The sequence below is a fragment of the Pseudoliparis swirei genome, chromosome 7 (assembly GCF_029220125.1).
Source record: "Pseudoliparis swirei isolate HS2019 ecotype Mariana Trench chromosome 7, NWPU_hadal_v1, whole genome shotgun sequence".
In the NCBI taxonomy this organism is placed as follows: domain Eukaryota; kingdom Metazoa; phylum Chordata; class Actinopteri; order Perciformes; family Liparidae; genus Pseudoliparis; species Pseudoliparis swirei.
Genome location: NC_079394.1, coordinates 31,210,777 through 31,227,115, shown reverse-complemented (window position 1 = coordinate 31,227,115; position 16,339 = coordinate 31,210,777). Strand labels below are relative to the sequence as shown.

The 16,339-nt window shown below is 52.2% G+C and overlaps 1 protein-coding gene across 1 annotated transcript; it reads left to right on the top strand.

The window, feature by feature from the left end:
- Window positions 1-735: 735 nt before the first annotated feature.
- Window positions 736-16,246, top strand: dpp7 (dipeptidyl-peptidase 7). The gene is made up of 13 exons (XM_056419302.1): window positions 736-855; window positions 943-1,063; window positions 1,773-1,912; window positions 4,044-4,186; window positions 5,243-5,378; window positions 5,464-5,545; window positions 8,083-8,249; window positions 12,585-12,645; window positions 12,736-12,854; window positions 12,927-13,083; window positions 13,165-13,229; window positions 15,341-15,411; window positions 15,487-16,246. Exons 1-13 carry the CDS (start codon window positions 775-777, stop codon window positions 15,596-15,598), a joined length of 1,455 nt encoding a protein of 484 aa, XP_056275277.1. The 5' UTR covers window positions 736-774; the 3' UTR covers window positions 15,599-16,246.
- Window positions 16,247-16,339: the final 93 nt, after the last annotated feature.

Here is a 16,339-nt window from a genome sequence, read left to right as displayed (position 1 = left end):
CCGTCGGCTCCATCCCCGGCTCTGCCACGTGTCCATGGGCAAGTCCCCCTGAACCCCAGATGTGTCCTGCAGCTCTACGGGGAGTCCTGGTGTCCTTCAGTGGAGGACCAGGAGAACCAGGAGAACCAGGAGAGGAATGTGAGAGGTGGAAGAGAAGAAAAAACTCTGTTATTCATGAGAATATGTGTTACTGCACTGATACTAGTAGTAGCAGTCCTCGTTTATTATTATTATTTATATATATATATATATATATAAATATGAAGATGTCCCCGTTTTTTATTTATTTATTTATATATATAATGTATATATATACATTATATATATTATAATATATATACATTATATATACATTGGGGATGAATAAAGTATATATCTATCTATTATATTATATAATATATATATATATGAAGATGTCCTCTTTTTTATTTATTTTTATATATGTTATATTATATATACATTATATATATATTTATTTATGAAGATGTCCTCGTTTTTTATTTATTATTTATATATATTATATTATATATATACATATGTATATATATATATAAATATATGTATATATTTATAGAAGCAGTCGTCCTCTTCTCTTTCTGTAATATTTTAACTCTCAGAATCATAGACCGTCACAAAGAATCCTTGATGTTACGAGATGTTCGTGAACGCAGCACGAGTCATAACAGAAGTGTCATGTGACAGACACATGCCAAATGCGCATGCGCGGTGGTGAATCTGCTGAGAAGTCCCAGAGCAGCGCGTTAAACTTTGAATATGAGAACCTCCATTCCTCTCCTCGCGCTAATCACCCTGCTCGGTGCGCATGCGCTGCACGGCCTCCAGGTGACGTCGCGTGTAAGTATGTTTAATAACGTTTTATTTTACGAAAGAATTGAGTGTAACATGCAGGTTTATGAAGTCCTCGTCCACGTGGGTCCACAGCCAGGACCGCGTCACGGACTGGACCCGCAGCTCCGGGAGGAGGTCTTCACCCAGACCCTAGACCACTTCAACTTCCACAGCTTTGGGAACGGGACCTTCAACCAGCGGTACCTGATCTCAGGTAAACCTGGTCTACTAGGACCCAGAGGACCGAGACCTGATCTCAGGTAAACCTGGTCTACTAGGACCCAGAGGACTCAGACCTGATCTCAGGTAAACCTGGTCTACTAGGACCCAGAGGACTCAGACCTGATCTCAGGTAAACCTGGTCTACTAGGACCCAGAGGACCGAGACCTGATCTCAGGTAAACCTGGTCTACTAGGACCCAGAGGACCGAGACCTGATCTCAGGTAAACCTGGTCTACTAGGACCCAGAGGACTGAGACCTGATCTCAGGTAAACCTGGTCTACTTGGACCCAGAGGACTCAGACCTGATCTCAGGTAAACCTGGTCTACTAGGACCCAGAGGACCAAGACCTGATCTCAGGTAAACCTGGTCTACTAGGACCCAGAGGACTGAGACCTGATCTCAGGTAAACCTGGTCTACTAGGACCCAGAGGACCGAGACCTGATCTCAGGTAAACCTGGTCTACTAGGACCCAGAGGACTGAGACCTGATCTCAGGTAAACCTGGTCTACTTGGACCCAGAGGACTCAGACCTGATCTCAGGTAAACCTGGTCTACTAGGACCCAGAGGACCAAGACCTGATCTCAGGTAAACCTGGTCTACTAGGACCCAGAGGACTGAGACCTGATCTCAGGTAAACCTGGTCTACTAGGACCAGGAGGACTGTATGAGGGCCCCTCATGGTCTTGTGTTCCCCAGACCGGTTCTGGACCCGTGGTTCTGGTCCGGTCTTCTTCTACACGGGCAACGAGGGCGACGTCTGGAGCTTTGCCTCCAACTGCGGCTTCATCACCGAGCTGGCCGCCGAGATGGGAGCGCTGCTGGTCTACGGGGAGCACGTGAGAACAAACACACACACACACACACACACACACACATATATATGTAGAACACACACACACATATATATCTATTTCAATATATAGAGAGATAATTGTGTGTATATATATATATTTATGATAAATGATATATTTTTATATATAATGAATAAATATTTATAGTATTAATAGATATATATATATATCTATTTAAATAAATATATATTTATATAGATATATCCATTTAAATATATATATATAAATAATTGTGTATCTATATATATATATATATTTTAATGGTTTATTTAATAAGGGACAGTGCACATTGATAAGAACATTGCAGTAAATGTGCCAGAGTTAGCCAAGAGGCTATTTTCATCTGTAGTCCCATATATATATATATAGTGGGGCAAAAAAGTATTTAGTCAGCCACCAATTGTGTCTCCCACTTAAAAAGATGAGTTTCCTGTAATGTTCATCACAGGTAAACCTCGACTATGAGAGACAAAATGAGGGAAAAAAATCCAGAAAATCACATAGTCTGACGGAGGTCAAACGTTTCCTGTCAGTCTTCTCAATGCTGGCCCATTGCTCCATGCAGAGCTGCTCTAGAGATGTTTGGGGCTGTCGCTAGGCAACACGGACTGTCAGCGCCTCCACAGGTTGTCTCTGGGTTGAGATCTGGAGGCTGGCTCGGCCTCCAGGAGCTGCTTCTTCTGAAGCCCCTCCCCCGCTACCCACGGTTCCTCTCCAAGGCCGAGCTGATGGGAGGAGGTTCACTCAGAGCCTCAGGACACACGGCCCATGCATCCTGTCCTCTCCGGACCACTGGTCCTGGTCCCCTGCAGAACAACCGCCCAGAGCAGGATGTCCCCCACACTGGAGCTCTGGTGCTCTTTGGATGCAGCTCGGCATCCTTTCTCCTCCACCACCACCAGTTTAGTTACCAACAAGTTCTATGATGGTTTCATCTGACCATGAGACCCTCTCCCAGTCCTCTTCTGGAGCATCCACATGCTCTCTAGCAGACTTCAGACGGGCCTGGACCCTCAGGCTCCAACAGGGGGACCCTCTGGCTCAACAGGGGACCCTCTGGCTCCAACAGGGGACCCTCTGGCTCCAACAGGGGGACCCTCAGTCTCCAACAGGGGGACCCTCAGTCTCCAACAGGGGGACCCTCAGTCTCCAACAGGGGGACCCTCAGGCTCCAACAGGGGGACCCTCAGGCTCCAACAGGGGGACCCTCTGGCTCCAACAGGGGGACCCTCTGGCTCCAACAGGGGGACCCTCTGGCTCCAACAGGGGGACCCTCAGGCTCCAACAGGGGGACCCTCAGGCTCCAACAGGGGGACCCTCAGGCTCCAACAGGGGGACCCTCTGGCCCAACAGGGGGACCCTCAGGCTCCAACAGGGGGACCCTCAGGCTCCAACAGGGGGACCCTCAGGCTCCAACAGGGGGACCCTCTGGCTCCAACAGGGGGATCCTCTGGCTCCAACAGGGGGACCCTCTGGCTCCAACAGGGGGACCCTCAGTCTCCAACAGGGGGACCCTCAGTCTCCAACAGGGGGACCCTCAGGCTCAACAGGGGGACCCTCTGGCTCCAACAGGGGGACCCTCAGGCTCCAACAGGGGGACCCTCAGGCTCCAACAGGGGGACCCTCTGGCTCCAACAGGGGGACCCTCTGGCTCCAACAGGGTGACCCTCAGGCTCCAGCAGGGGGACCCTCAGGCTCCAACAGGGGGACCCTCAGGCTCCAACAGGGGGACCCTCTGGCCCAACAGGGGGATCCTCTGGCTCCAACAGGGGGACCCTCTGGCTCCAACAGGGGGACCCTCAGTCTCCAACAGGGGGACCCTCTGGCTCCAACAGGGGGACCCTCTGGCTCCAACAGGGTGACCCTCTGGCTCCAACAGGGGGACCCTCTGGCCCAACAGGGGGACCCTCTGGCTCCAACAGGGGACCCTCTGGCTCCAACAGGGGACCCTCTGGCCAACAGGGTGACCCTCTGGCTCCAACAGGGGGACCCTCTGGCTCCAACAGGGGGACCCTCTGGCTCCAACAGGGGGACCCTCTGGCTCCAACAGGGGGACCCTCTGGCTCCAACAGGGGGACCCTCTGGCTCCAACAGGGGGACCCTCTGGCTCCAACAGGGGGACCCTCTGGCTCCAACAGGGACCCTCTGGCTCCAACAGGGGACCCTCACTGTGGAGCAGGCGCTGGCCGACTACGCCGTGATGATCAGGGAGCTGAGGCTGGAGGCCCCCGGGAGCCCCGTGGTCGTGTTCGGAGGAAGGTACACGCCTCCTCCTCCTCCTGCTCCTCCTCCTCCTCCTGTAGCTATGGGGGGATGCTGTCGGCCTACATGCCTCCTCCTCCTGTAGCTATGGGGGGATGCTGTCAGCCTACACGCCTCCTCCTGCTCCTCCTGTAGCAGGGGATGCTGTCAGCCTACACGCCTCCTCCTGCTCCTCCTCCTCCTCCTGTAGCTATGGGGTGATGCTGTCAGCCTACATGCCTCCTCCTCCTGTAGCTATGGGGGGATGCTGTCAGCCTACACGCCTCCTCCTGCTCCTCCTCCTGTAGCTATGGGGGGATGCTGTCAGCCTACATGTCTCCTCCTCCTCCTCCTGTAGCTATGGGGGGATGCTGTCAGCCTACATGCCTCCTCCTCCTCCTCCTGTAGCTATGGGGGGATGCGCCTCTGGCCCCTCCTCCTGTAGCTATGGGGGATGCTGTCCCAACAGTACCCTCCTGCTCCTCCTCCTGTAGCTATGGGGATGCTGGCCACATCCTGCGCCTCCTCCTGCTCCTCCTCCTCCTCCTGTAGCTATGGGGTGATGCTGTCAGCCTACATGCCTCCTCCTCCTGTAGCTATGGGGGAACTTCAACTCTACATGCCTCCTCCTCCTCCTCCTCCTGTAGCTATGGCGGGATGCTGTCAGCCTCCATGTCTCCTCCTCCTCCTGTAGCTATGGGGGGATGCTGTCAGCCTCCATGTCTCCTCCTCCTCCTCCTGTAGCTATGGGGGGATGCTGTCAGCCTACATGCCTCCTCCTCCTCCTCCTCCTGTAGCTATGGGGGGATGCTGTCAGCCTACATGCCTCCTCCTCCTCCTCCTCCTGTAGCTATGGGGGGATGCTGTCAGCCTACATGTCTCCTCCTCCTCCTCCTCCTCCTGTAGCTATGGGGGGATGCTGTCAGCCTACATGCCTCCTGCTCCTCCTCCTCCTCCTGTAGCTATGGGGTGATGCTGTCAGCCTACATGTCTCCTCCTCCTCCTCCTCCTCCTGTAGCTATGGGGGGATGCTGTCAGCCTACATGTCTCCTCCTCCTCCTCCTCCTCCTGTAGCTATGGCGGGATGCTGGCGGCCTACATGAGGATGAAGTACCCCAACATGGTGGCAGGAGCTCTGGCGGCCAGCGCCCCCATGCTGTCCACCGCCGGGCTGGGAGACCCCGCGCAGTTCTTCAGAGACGTCACCGCTGTGAGTGAGTGAGTGAGAGAGAGAGAGAGAGAGTTTTGACCTTGTGTGTGTGTTGACCTTTGACCTTTTGTTTCTCCTTCATAAGGACTTTGAGGGCGTGTCCTCTGACTGCAGAGACGCTGTGAGAGGAGCCTTCCATCAGCTGGCTGAACTCGCCCAACAGCAAGGTACTGGTGATGTCATGATACACATGAGGTCCTGGTGATGTCATGATACACATGAGGTCCTGGTGATGTCATGATACACATGAGGTCCTGGTGATGTCATGATACACATGAGGTACTGGTGATGTCATGATACACATGAGGTCCTGGTGATGTCATGATACACATGATGTACTGGTGATGTCATGATACACATGAGGTACTGGTGATGTCATGATTCACATGAGGTACTGGTGATGTCATGATACACATGAGGTACTGGTGATGTAATGATACACATGAGGTACTGGTGATGTCATGATACACATGAGGTACTGGTGATGTCATGATACACATGAGGTCCTGGTGATGTCATGATACACATGAGGTCCTGGTGATGTCATGATACACATGAGGTCCTGGTGATGTCATGATACACATGAGGTACTGGTGATGTCATGATACACATGAGGTACTGGTGATGTCATGATACACATGAGGTCCTGGTGATGTCATGATACACATGAGGTACTGGTGATGTCATGATACACATGAGGTACTGGTGATGTCATGATACACATGAGGTACTGGTGATGTCATGATACACATGAGGTACTGGTGATGTCATGATACACATGAGGTACTGGTGATGTCATGATACACATGAGGTACTGGTGATGTCATGATACACATGAGGTACTGGTGATGTCATGATACACATGAGGTACTGGTGATGTCATGATACACATGAGGTACTGGTGATGTCATGATACACATGAGGTCCTGGTGATGTCATGATACACATGAGGTCCTGGTGATGTCATGATACACATGAGGTACTGGTGATGTCATGATACATGAGGTACTGGTGATGTCATGATGCACATGAGGTCCTGGTGATGTCATGATACACATGAGGTACTGGTGATGTCATGATGCACATGAGGTCCTGGTGATGTCATGATACACATGAGGTACTGGTGATGTCATGATACACATGAGCTACTGGTGATGTCATGATACACATGAGGTCCTGGTGATGTCATGATACACATGAGGTCCTGGTGATGTCATGATACACATGAGATAATGTATGATGTCATGATACACATGAGGTCCTGGTGATGTCATGATACACATGAGGTACTGGTGATGTCATGATACACATGAGGTACTGGTGATGTCATGATACACATGAGGTCCTGGTGATGTCATGATACACATGAGGTCCTGGTGATGTCATGATACACATGAGGTACTGGTGATGTCATGATGCACATGAGGTACTGGTGATGTCATGATGCACATGAGGTCCTGGTGATGTCATGATACACATGAGGTACTGGTGATGTCATGATACACATGAGGTACTGGTGATGTCATGATGCACATGAGGTACTGGTGATGTCATGATACACATGAGGTACTGGTGATGTCATGATACACATGAGGTACTGGTGATGTCATGATGCACATGAGGTACTGGTGATGTCATGATGCACATGAGGTACTGGTGATGTCATGATGCACATGAGGTCCTGGTGATGTCATGATACACATGAGGTACTGGTGATGTCATGATACACATGAGGTACTGGTGATGTCATGATACACATGAGCTACTGGTGATGTCATGATACACATGAGGTACTGGTGATGTCATGATACACATGAGGTACTGGTGATGTCATGATGCACATGAGGTACTGGTGATGTCATGATGCACATGAGGTACTGGTGATGTCATGATACACATGAGGTACTGGTGATATCATGATACACATGAGGTACTGGTGATGTCATGATACACATGAGGTACTGGTGATGTCATGATTCACATGAGGTACTGGTGATGTCATGATACACATGAGGTACTGGTGATGTCATGATACACATGAGGTACTGGTGATGTCATGATACACATGAGGTACTGGTGATGTCATGATACACATGAGGTACTGGTGATGTCATGATACACATGAGGTCCTGGTGATGTCATGATACACATGATGTACTGGTGATGTCATGATACACATGAGGTCCTGGTGATGTCATGATACACATGAGGTACTGGTGATGTCATGATACACATGAGGTCCTGGTGATGTCATGATTCACATGAGGTACTGGTGATGTCATGATACACATGAGGTCCTGGTGATGTCATGATACACATGAGGTCCTGGTGATGTCATGATACACATGAGATAATGTATGATGTCATAATACACATGAGGTACTGGATGATGTCATAATAATACTGGAGAAAAGAGGGACTCACTCATTTTTTTTATACTAAAGATTTTTTAAAATATGTATATACATTTTTATATATTTATTTATAATATATATATATCGATTCATCATATATATATAGTTATATATACTTATATATATACATATATATTAATATGTATTTTAAAATATATTTTGTTTTATATATTTTAATATTAATATATAGTTATATAAATATATATATATTAATATATAGTTATAAATATATGTATATGGGTGAAGTATGTAAGTGAATCAGGACTGCCATCACCACCCTTGCCCTCCAGACTACGCCCTCATCCAGTCGTCCTTCTCGCTGTGCCAGCCTCCGTCTTCCTCTCAGGACGTGCGGCAGCTCAACGGGCTGCTGAGGAACGCCTTCACCCTGATGGCCATGATGGACTACCCCTACAGCACGGCCTTCATGGGCGCCATGCCCGCCAACCCCGTCAAGGTCCTCTTCTATCTTTATCACTCATCACCAGGGGCGGACCGGGGGAATAAAGTGGCCCGGGAGTTCCTGTCCGACCGGCCCACTCGATCCACGGCGTTGCATCACACGTATCAGTGGCCTACTAGGAAATATATACCCACACCCAGAACATTATTTTGGACGATTACAAAGAAATTACATCATATATGTTGTTTTTAATAACATTTGGCTCCACCAATTTCAAAGTCGGTGACTTTCCAAATACATCAGAAGATTTTTAAATATTTTGAGGCACCTTCCTCCAGACATCTCTTCTTTTTCTCCCGGAGCTTTTCAGCTCCACCTTTAAAGGATTTACGTGTTGGTGCCATGCTGTCGCATCACACTCAAAAACGGCTTTGTCTGCGATCGCGTGGCGCCTGGTACCGGGCTGCAAGGAAAGAATGAAAATATTATATCAAGGCCGGAAATGTGTTTTATTTTGAAAAACGACCGGATACATCCGTCTGTTTGTCTGAGCTTCTTCCTCCTGACACATGTCAAGAGGCTACGTGAGAACTTTACCACAAACATGAAACTTAAACTTTACCACAAGCATGAAACTTAAATGTACTTTTCAACTCTGAGTTCTGGATTAAGTCAAAGTCAAAAGTCAAAGTCAGTTTTATTTGTCAATTTTCCATATGTGCAAACATACAGAAGATCGAAATTGCGTTTCTCTTCTGTCCAACATAAAGTGAATTGTGCAACATATAGACAACATAGAGTGCAAAAATAGTAAAAAACTTGTGAACATATAGACAACATAAAGTGCATAGACAACATAAAGTGCAAAAATAGTAAGAAACATGTAAACATATAGACAACATAAATTGTGCTAGCAGCATTCAGACATGTGAGTCTGAGAGAGGACGGAGTGGGAGAGAGTTCAGCTTCCTGACAGCCTGGTGGATGAAGCTGTTGGACAGCCTGGCGGTGTGAGCCGGAGGCTCGTATCTCCTCCCAGAGGGCAGGAGGCTGAAGAGACCGTGTGAGGGTGGCAGGGGTCACTCACAATCGAGGTCGCTGCGGGTGAGGCGGTGTTGTATATGTCCTGCAGGGATGGGAGGGGGTGAGGCACCCATGATCCTTCCAGCTGCCTTCACTATGCGCTGCAGGGCGTTCCTGCTGTGGTCTGTGCAGCTTCCGCCCCACACAGTGATGCAGTTGGTCAGGATGCTCTCCATGGTGCCGTAGAAGGTGCACATGATGGATGGGGGCTCCTGCTTTCCTCAGTTTCCGGAGGAAGTAGGCGCCTCTGTGCTTTCTTTGCCAGCGATGTAGTGTTGGCTGTCCACGAGAGGTCCTCACTGATTTCCACCCCCAGGAATTTGGTGCTGCTGACCTGCTCAATGTCCGCACCGTTGATGGTCAGTGGTGGGTGATGGGTGTGGCCTTTCCGGAAGTCAACAACGATCTCTTTGGTCTTGCTGTTGTTGAGCAGGAGGTTGTTGGCTCCGCACCACGTGGTCAGAAGGTTGACCTCCTCCTGTAGAGGGTCTCGTCATCCTTGGTGATGAGACCTATCAATGTTGTGTCGTCTGCAAACTTGACCATGTGATTGGTGCTGTAGCTGGTTTTGCAGTCGTGAGTCAGCAAGGTGAAGAGCAGGGGACTGAGCACACAGCCCTGAGGGGCCCCTGTGCTGAGTGTGATGCTGCTCGAGGTGTTGTTGCCAACACGTACTGCTTGTGGCCTCTCACTCAGGAAGTCCAGCAGCCAGTTACACAGCGAGGTGTTGAGCCCCAGCTGGTCAAGTTTGCAGATTAGTTGTTGTGGGATGATTGTGTTGAATGCTGAGCTAAAGTCTATGAACAGCATTCTTACATAGGAGTCTTTTTGTCCAGGTGGGTGAGGGCTGGGTGGAGAGCAGAGCAGATTGCATCCTCCGTGGACCGTTTGGCGGTATGCAAACTGGAAAGGGTCCAGAGTGGGGAGAATGGATTTGATATGCGACATGACTAGTCGTCAAAGCACTTCATGATTATGGGGGTCAGTGCCACTGGTCGATAGTCGTTGAAGCAGGACGGAGTGGATTTCTTTGGCACAGGTATGATGGTGGTTACCTTGAAGCATGATGGAACAACAGCTTGTCTCAGAGAAGTATTAAAGACATCCGTGAAGACGTCCTTAAGCTCCTCTGCGCAGTCCTTCAGCACACGACCAGGGATGTTGTCTGGACCTGTTGCCTTGTGGGTGTTGATGGACGAGAGTCCTCTTCACGCTGGCAGCAGACAGGCACAGAACCTGATCATGGGGAGGCGGGAGTCTTGTGTGGACGAGTGCTGTTCTGTGCTTCAAACCGGGCAAAGAAGCTGTTGAGGTTGTTTAGCAGAGAGATGTTGCTGTCGCAGTTCTGTGGCGTGGGTTTATAGTCTGTGATGGTCTGAATGCCCCGCCACAGGCTGCGTGTGTCTCTGCTGTCTTTAAAGTGCCAGGTTATCTTTTTTGCTTTCCTGATGCCGTGGGACAGGTTGGCTCTCGCTGTTTTCAGGTCCGTTTCGTCCCCAGCTCTGAAGACCCTATTTCTAGTCCTCAGCAGGCGATGGACTTCCCTGTTAGCCACGGCTTCTGGTTAGCCAGTGGTGATGGTCTTTACATGGGTCACATCATCAATGCACTTGCTAATGTAAGAAGTAACAGTGTCTGTGTACTCCCAATGTCTGTGTGGTCGTTGTATGTGGCTGCCTGTTTAAACATTCCCCAGTCTGTTGAGTCAAAGCAGTCTTGGAGCGAGGAGGCCCCTCTGGCCACACGTGCCTGCTTCAGAACCGGTCTGGAGGCTTTCCTCTGGGTCTGTATGCTGGCATTAGCATGACGGTGATGTGGTCAGAGAGACCTATGTGGGGAGGGGAGGCCTTATGCGCTCCTTTGTGGGTTGTGTAGACCAGATCCAAAATGTTGTCTCCTCTTGTAGGGAAATCAACATGCTGGTGTAGTTTGGGAAGGACAGTCTTAAGGTTTGCATGGTTGAAATCTCCAGCAAAGATGGTGAAGCCGTCTGGGTGAGCCGTCTGTTGTTCGCTGATGGCCTGATACAGTTCACAAAGTGCCGCATTTCTATCACTGTTGTTGGAGGTCGGGGGGATGTAAACAGCGACTAGCAGAATCGCCGTGAATTCCCTCGGCAGATAAAAAGGGCGGCATCTTATGATCATAAACTCCGCCTGTGGTGAGCAGTGTCTACATACCACGGCAGCGTCCGGCACCATGCGTCCCGGATGTAAACACATACCCGCCGCCGCGAGTTTTCCCTCCATCAGCGAGGCTCTGTCCATTCGGTAGCATGTTAGCTCCTCAGTCTCACAGCAGAGTCGGGGATGTTGTCGTTTAGCCATGTTTCCGTGAAGATAAGCACACAGCAGTTCCTCACGTCTCGCTGCTCCGTCTGCAGCAGTCTAATGTGGTCCATTTATTGTCCAAGGATCGCACATTAGCCATGATAATGGATGGTATGGCTGGACGAGTTGGCTAGCCGCTAGCCTAGCTCGGGTTCCTCCGCGCTTGCCCTCTTCTGCTTCCTCTCAGCGCTTGGCGCACTCCTTTCTGGGGAGGAGTGGCGGTCGAGTCAGTGTGGTCGGTGGTCGTAGGCGGTGAAGTAATCCGTGCTCATGAGTGTTTCCGCTTGTTCAGCGTCCAGAGTGCCGTGTAGTTTGGTCCTGCCGATGGTTAACAGAACCTGGCGACTATATTTGGGTTCCGACGTAGACAGACGAGGCGAAGACGAACAATTTTTGGACGAACTTAAAATCAAGGCAGAATATCCTGAAAGCTCTGAAACCTGACAGCAACATCCAGACCATGACGAGTGTGAACACAGGAGTGTTGCATGCTGGGTGTTGGAAACCATGAGTGTGAGTACACTTCATGAGCAGGAGTATAAAAGTCAGTCTGATTTATTGTCTTTAGGTATTAGAGGAATTTAACGTGTTGTGTAAAGCATAGAATTGAGCCGGGCGGCGCAAGTCAGAGGGAGGGTTGATGAGCAGGTGGGCCGGCCCAACGCTGTGGCCAGTCCGCCCTGCTCATCACCCGAGAGGCGCTGTGTGACCTGTGACCTGTGGACCTGTGTGACCTGTGACCTGTGTGACCTGTGTGACCTGTGTGACCTGTGACCTGTGTGACCTGTGTGACACGTGGGACCTGTGGGACTGTGTGACCTTTGACCTGTGGGCCTGTGTGGCCTGTGTGACCTTTGACCTGTGGACCTGTGTGGCCTGTGTGACCTTTGACCTGTGGGCCTGTGTGACCTGTGGGCCTGTGTGGCCTGTGGACCTGTGTGGCCTGTGTGGCCTGTGACCTGTGGGCCTGTTGCAGGTGGCCTGTGACGCCATGCTGAGTGGACCGGACCTGCTCTCCAGCCTCCGGAGCGCCGCAGGTGAAGGACCTCCTGCCGAGAGGCTGCGTCCGTCTCTTCGTCTCTTCGTCCTCCTCGGCGTGGCGGTCCTGACCTCTGACCTCCTTCCAGGCATCGTGTACAACTCCTCTGGGCTGCTGACCTGCTTCGACCTCTACGGCCTGTTCGTGGAGTGTGCCGACCCCACGGGATGCGGCCCGGGTCCGGACGGCGTGGCCTGGGACTACCAGGTGCCGTGGCGGCGTGAGCAGGTGGTGCCGTGTGCAGCTGTCTCACCTGTCTCACCTGTCTCCGCTCTGCAGGCGTGCACCGAGGTCGCTCTGTGCTACGAGAGCAACAACGTGACGGACATGTTCCCCCCCATGAGCTTCACCCCGGAGGACCGCCGCCGCTACTGCGCCCGGCGCTGGGGGGTGGTCCCCCGGCCCGCCTGGCTCGGGACCCAGTTCTGGGGCGACGGTGAGCCAATGAGAGGTCCCGGGGTCTCCGGTGGTCCAGAGGCTCCGCCCACAATGACTCTAACGCTCCCCTTGTGCTCAGAACTCTCCTCAGCCAGCAACATCATCTTCTCCAATGGAGACCTGGACCCATGGGCCAACGGAGGGGTGAGTCACCTGTCCATCACCTCACCTGTCATCACCTCACCTGTCCATCACCTCTCACCTGTCCATCACCTCTCACCTGTCCATCACCTCTCCTGTCCATCACCTCACCTGTCCATCACCTCTCCTGTCCATCACCTCACCTGTCCATCACCTCACCTGTCCATCACCTCACCTGTCCATCACCTCTCACCTGTCCATCACCTCACCTGTCCACCTCTCACCTGTCCATCACCTCTCACCTGTCCATCACCTCTCACCTGTCCGTCACCTCTCACCTGTCCATCACCTCTCACCTGTCCGTCACCTCACCTGTCCATCACCTCTCACCTGTCCGTCACCTCTCACCTGTCCATCACCTCACCTGTCCATCACCTCACCTGTCCATCACCTCTCACCTGTCCATCACCTCTCACCTGTCCATCACCTCTCACCTGTCCGTCACCTCACCTGTCCATCACCTCTCACCTGTCCGTCACCTCTCACCTGTCCTCTCACCTGTCCATCACCTCACCTGTCCATCACCTCCTGTCCATCACCTCTCCTGTCCATCACCTCACCTGTCCATCACCTCTCACCTGTCCATCACCTCACCTGTCCATCACCTCACCTGTCCATCACCTCTCACCTGTCCATCACCTCTCACCTGTCCATCACCTCTCACCTGTCCATCACCTCACCTGTCCATCACCTCACCTGTCCATCACCTCACCTGTCCATCACCTCACCTGTCCATCACCTCTCACCTGTCACCTCACCTGTCCATCACCTCTCACCTGTCCATCACCTCTCACCTGTCCGTCACCTCACCTGTCCATCACCTCTCACCTGTCCGTCACCTCACCTGTCCATCACCTCTCACCTGTCCATCACCTCTCACCTGTCCATCACCTCTCACCTGTCCATCACCTCTCACCTGTCCATCACCTCACCTGTCCATCACCTCACCTGTCCATCACCTCTCACCTGTCCATCACCTCTCACCTGTCCATCACCTCACCTGTCCATCACCTCTCACCTGTCCATCACCTCACCTGTCCATCACCTCACCTGTCCACCTCTCACCTGTCCATCACCTCACCTGTCCATCACCTCACCTGTCCATCACCTCACCTGTCCGTCACCTCACCTGTCCATCACCTCTCACCTGTCCGTCACCTCTCACCTGTCCGTCACCTCTCACCTGTCCGTCACCTCACCTGTCCGTCACCTCTCACCTGTCCGTCACCTCTCACCTGTCCACCTCTCACCTGTCCGTCACCTCACCTGTCCGTCACCTCTCACCTGTCCGTCACCTCTCACCTGTCCGTCACCTCACCTGTCCATCACCTCTCACCTGTCCGTCACCTCACCTGTCCGTCACCTCTCACCTGTCAAATCACATCCACCTCACCTGTCCATCACCTCTCACCTGTCCATCACCTCTCACCTGTCCATCACCTCACCTGTCCATCACCTCTCACCTGTCCGTCACCTCACCTGTCCATCACCTCTCACCTGTCCATCACCTCTCACCTGTCCATCACCTCACCTGTCCATCACCTCACCTGTCCGTCACCTCACCTGTCCATCACCTCTCACCTGTCCATCACCTCTCACCTGTCCATCACCTCTCACCTGTCCATCACCTCTCACCTGTCCATCACCTCACCTGTCCATCACCTCACCTGTCCATCACCTCACCTGTCCATCACCTCTCACCTGTCCATCACCTCACCTGTCCATCACCTCTCACCTGTCCGTCACCTCACCTGTCCGTCACCTCTCACCTGTCCGTCACCTCTCACCTGTCCGTCACCTCTCACCTGTCCGTCACCTCTCACCTGTCCGTCACCTCACCTGTCCGTCACCTCACCTGTCCGTCACCTCTCACGTCCATCACCTCTCACCTCTCCATCACCTCACCTGTCCGTCACCTCTCACCTGTCCATCACCTCTCACCTGTCCATCACCTCTCACCTGTCCGTCACCTCACCTGTCCGTCACCTCACCTGTCCGTCACCTCACCTGTCCGTCACCTCACCTGTCCGTCACCTCTCACCTGTCCATCACCTCTCACCTGTCCGTCACCTCTCACCTGTCCATCACCTCACCTGTCCGTCACCTCTCTGCAGGTGAGGAGGTCTCTGAGCTCCTCTCTGGTGGCCCTCAACATCTCTGGAGGAGCTCATCACCTGGACCTGAGGTGAGCTGCAGGTGGGCTGCAGCCTCTTAATGTGTCTGTGTTGTCTCTATTGTCTGTTGTCTCTATTGTCTGCAGAGGATCCAATGAAGCTGATCCAGAGTCAGTCATCAGAGCCCGGAGGACAGAAGCAGAGCTCATCGCCCAGTGGGTGAAGACGGAGAGGACCAGACTACAGGGGGCCCTGTAGGGGGTCTGGACCTGGACCAGACTACAGGGGGCCCTGTAGAGGGTCTGGACCTGGACCAGACTACAGGGGGCCCTGTAGGGGACCTGGACCAGACTACAGGGGGCCCTGTAGGGGGTCTGGACCTGGACCAGACTACAGGGGGCCCTGTAGAGGGTCTGGACCTGGACCAGACTACAGGGGGCCCTGTAGGGGACCTGGACCAGACTACAGGGGGCCCTGTAGGGGGTCTGGACCTGGACCAGACTACAGGGGGCCCTGTATGGGTCTGGACCTGGACCAGACTACAGGGGGCCCTGTATGGGTCTGGACCTGGACCAGACTACAGGGGACCCTGTAGGGGGTCTGGACCAGACTACAGGGGGCGCTGTAGGGGGTCTGGACCTGGACCAGACTACAGGGGGCCCTGTATGGGTCTGGACCTGGACCAGACTACAGGTGGTGCTGTAGAGGGTCTGGACCAGACTACAGGGGACCCTGTAGGGGGTCTGGACCAGACTACAGGGGGCCCTGTAGAGGACCTGGACACAGGAGGACTCCCTCGGTCCCGTCTGTCTCTGAGAAAGGATCCGACACATGTTTGTCTCTGGAACAGAAGCTCAATAATCGACACAGTTTTTCAGTTTAATAAAATCTCTTTAATGTTTACAATCTTTAAAATGAAGAGTTTCTTTCACACATTGAGTTCAGTCTTTATGGATCAAGGTGGTCTGTGGTCCTCACTGGAGCAGCAGGACGCGTTGT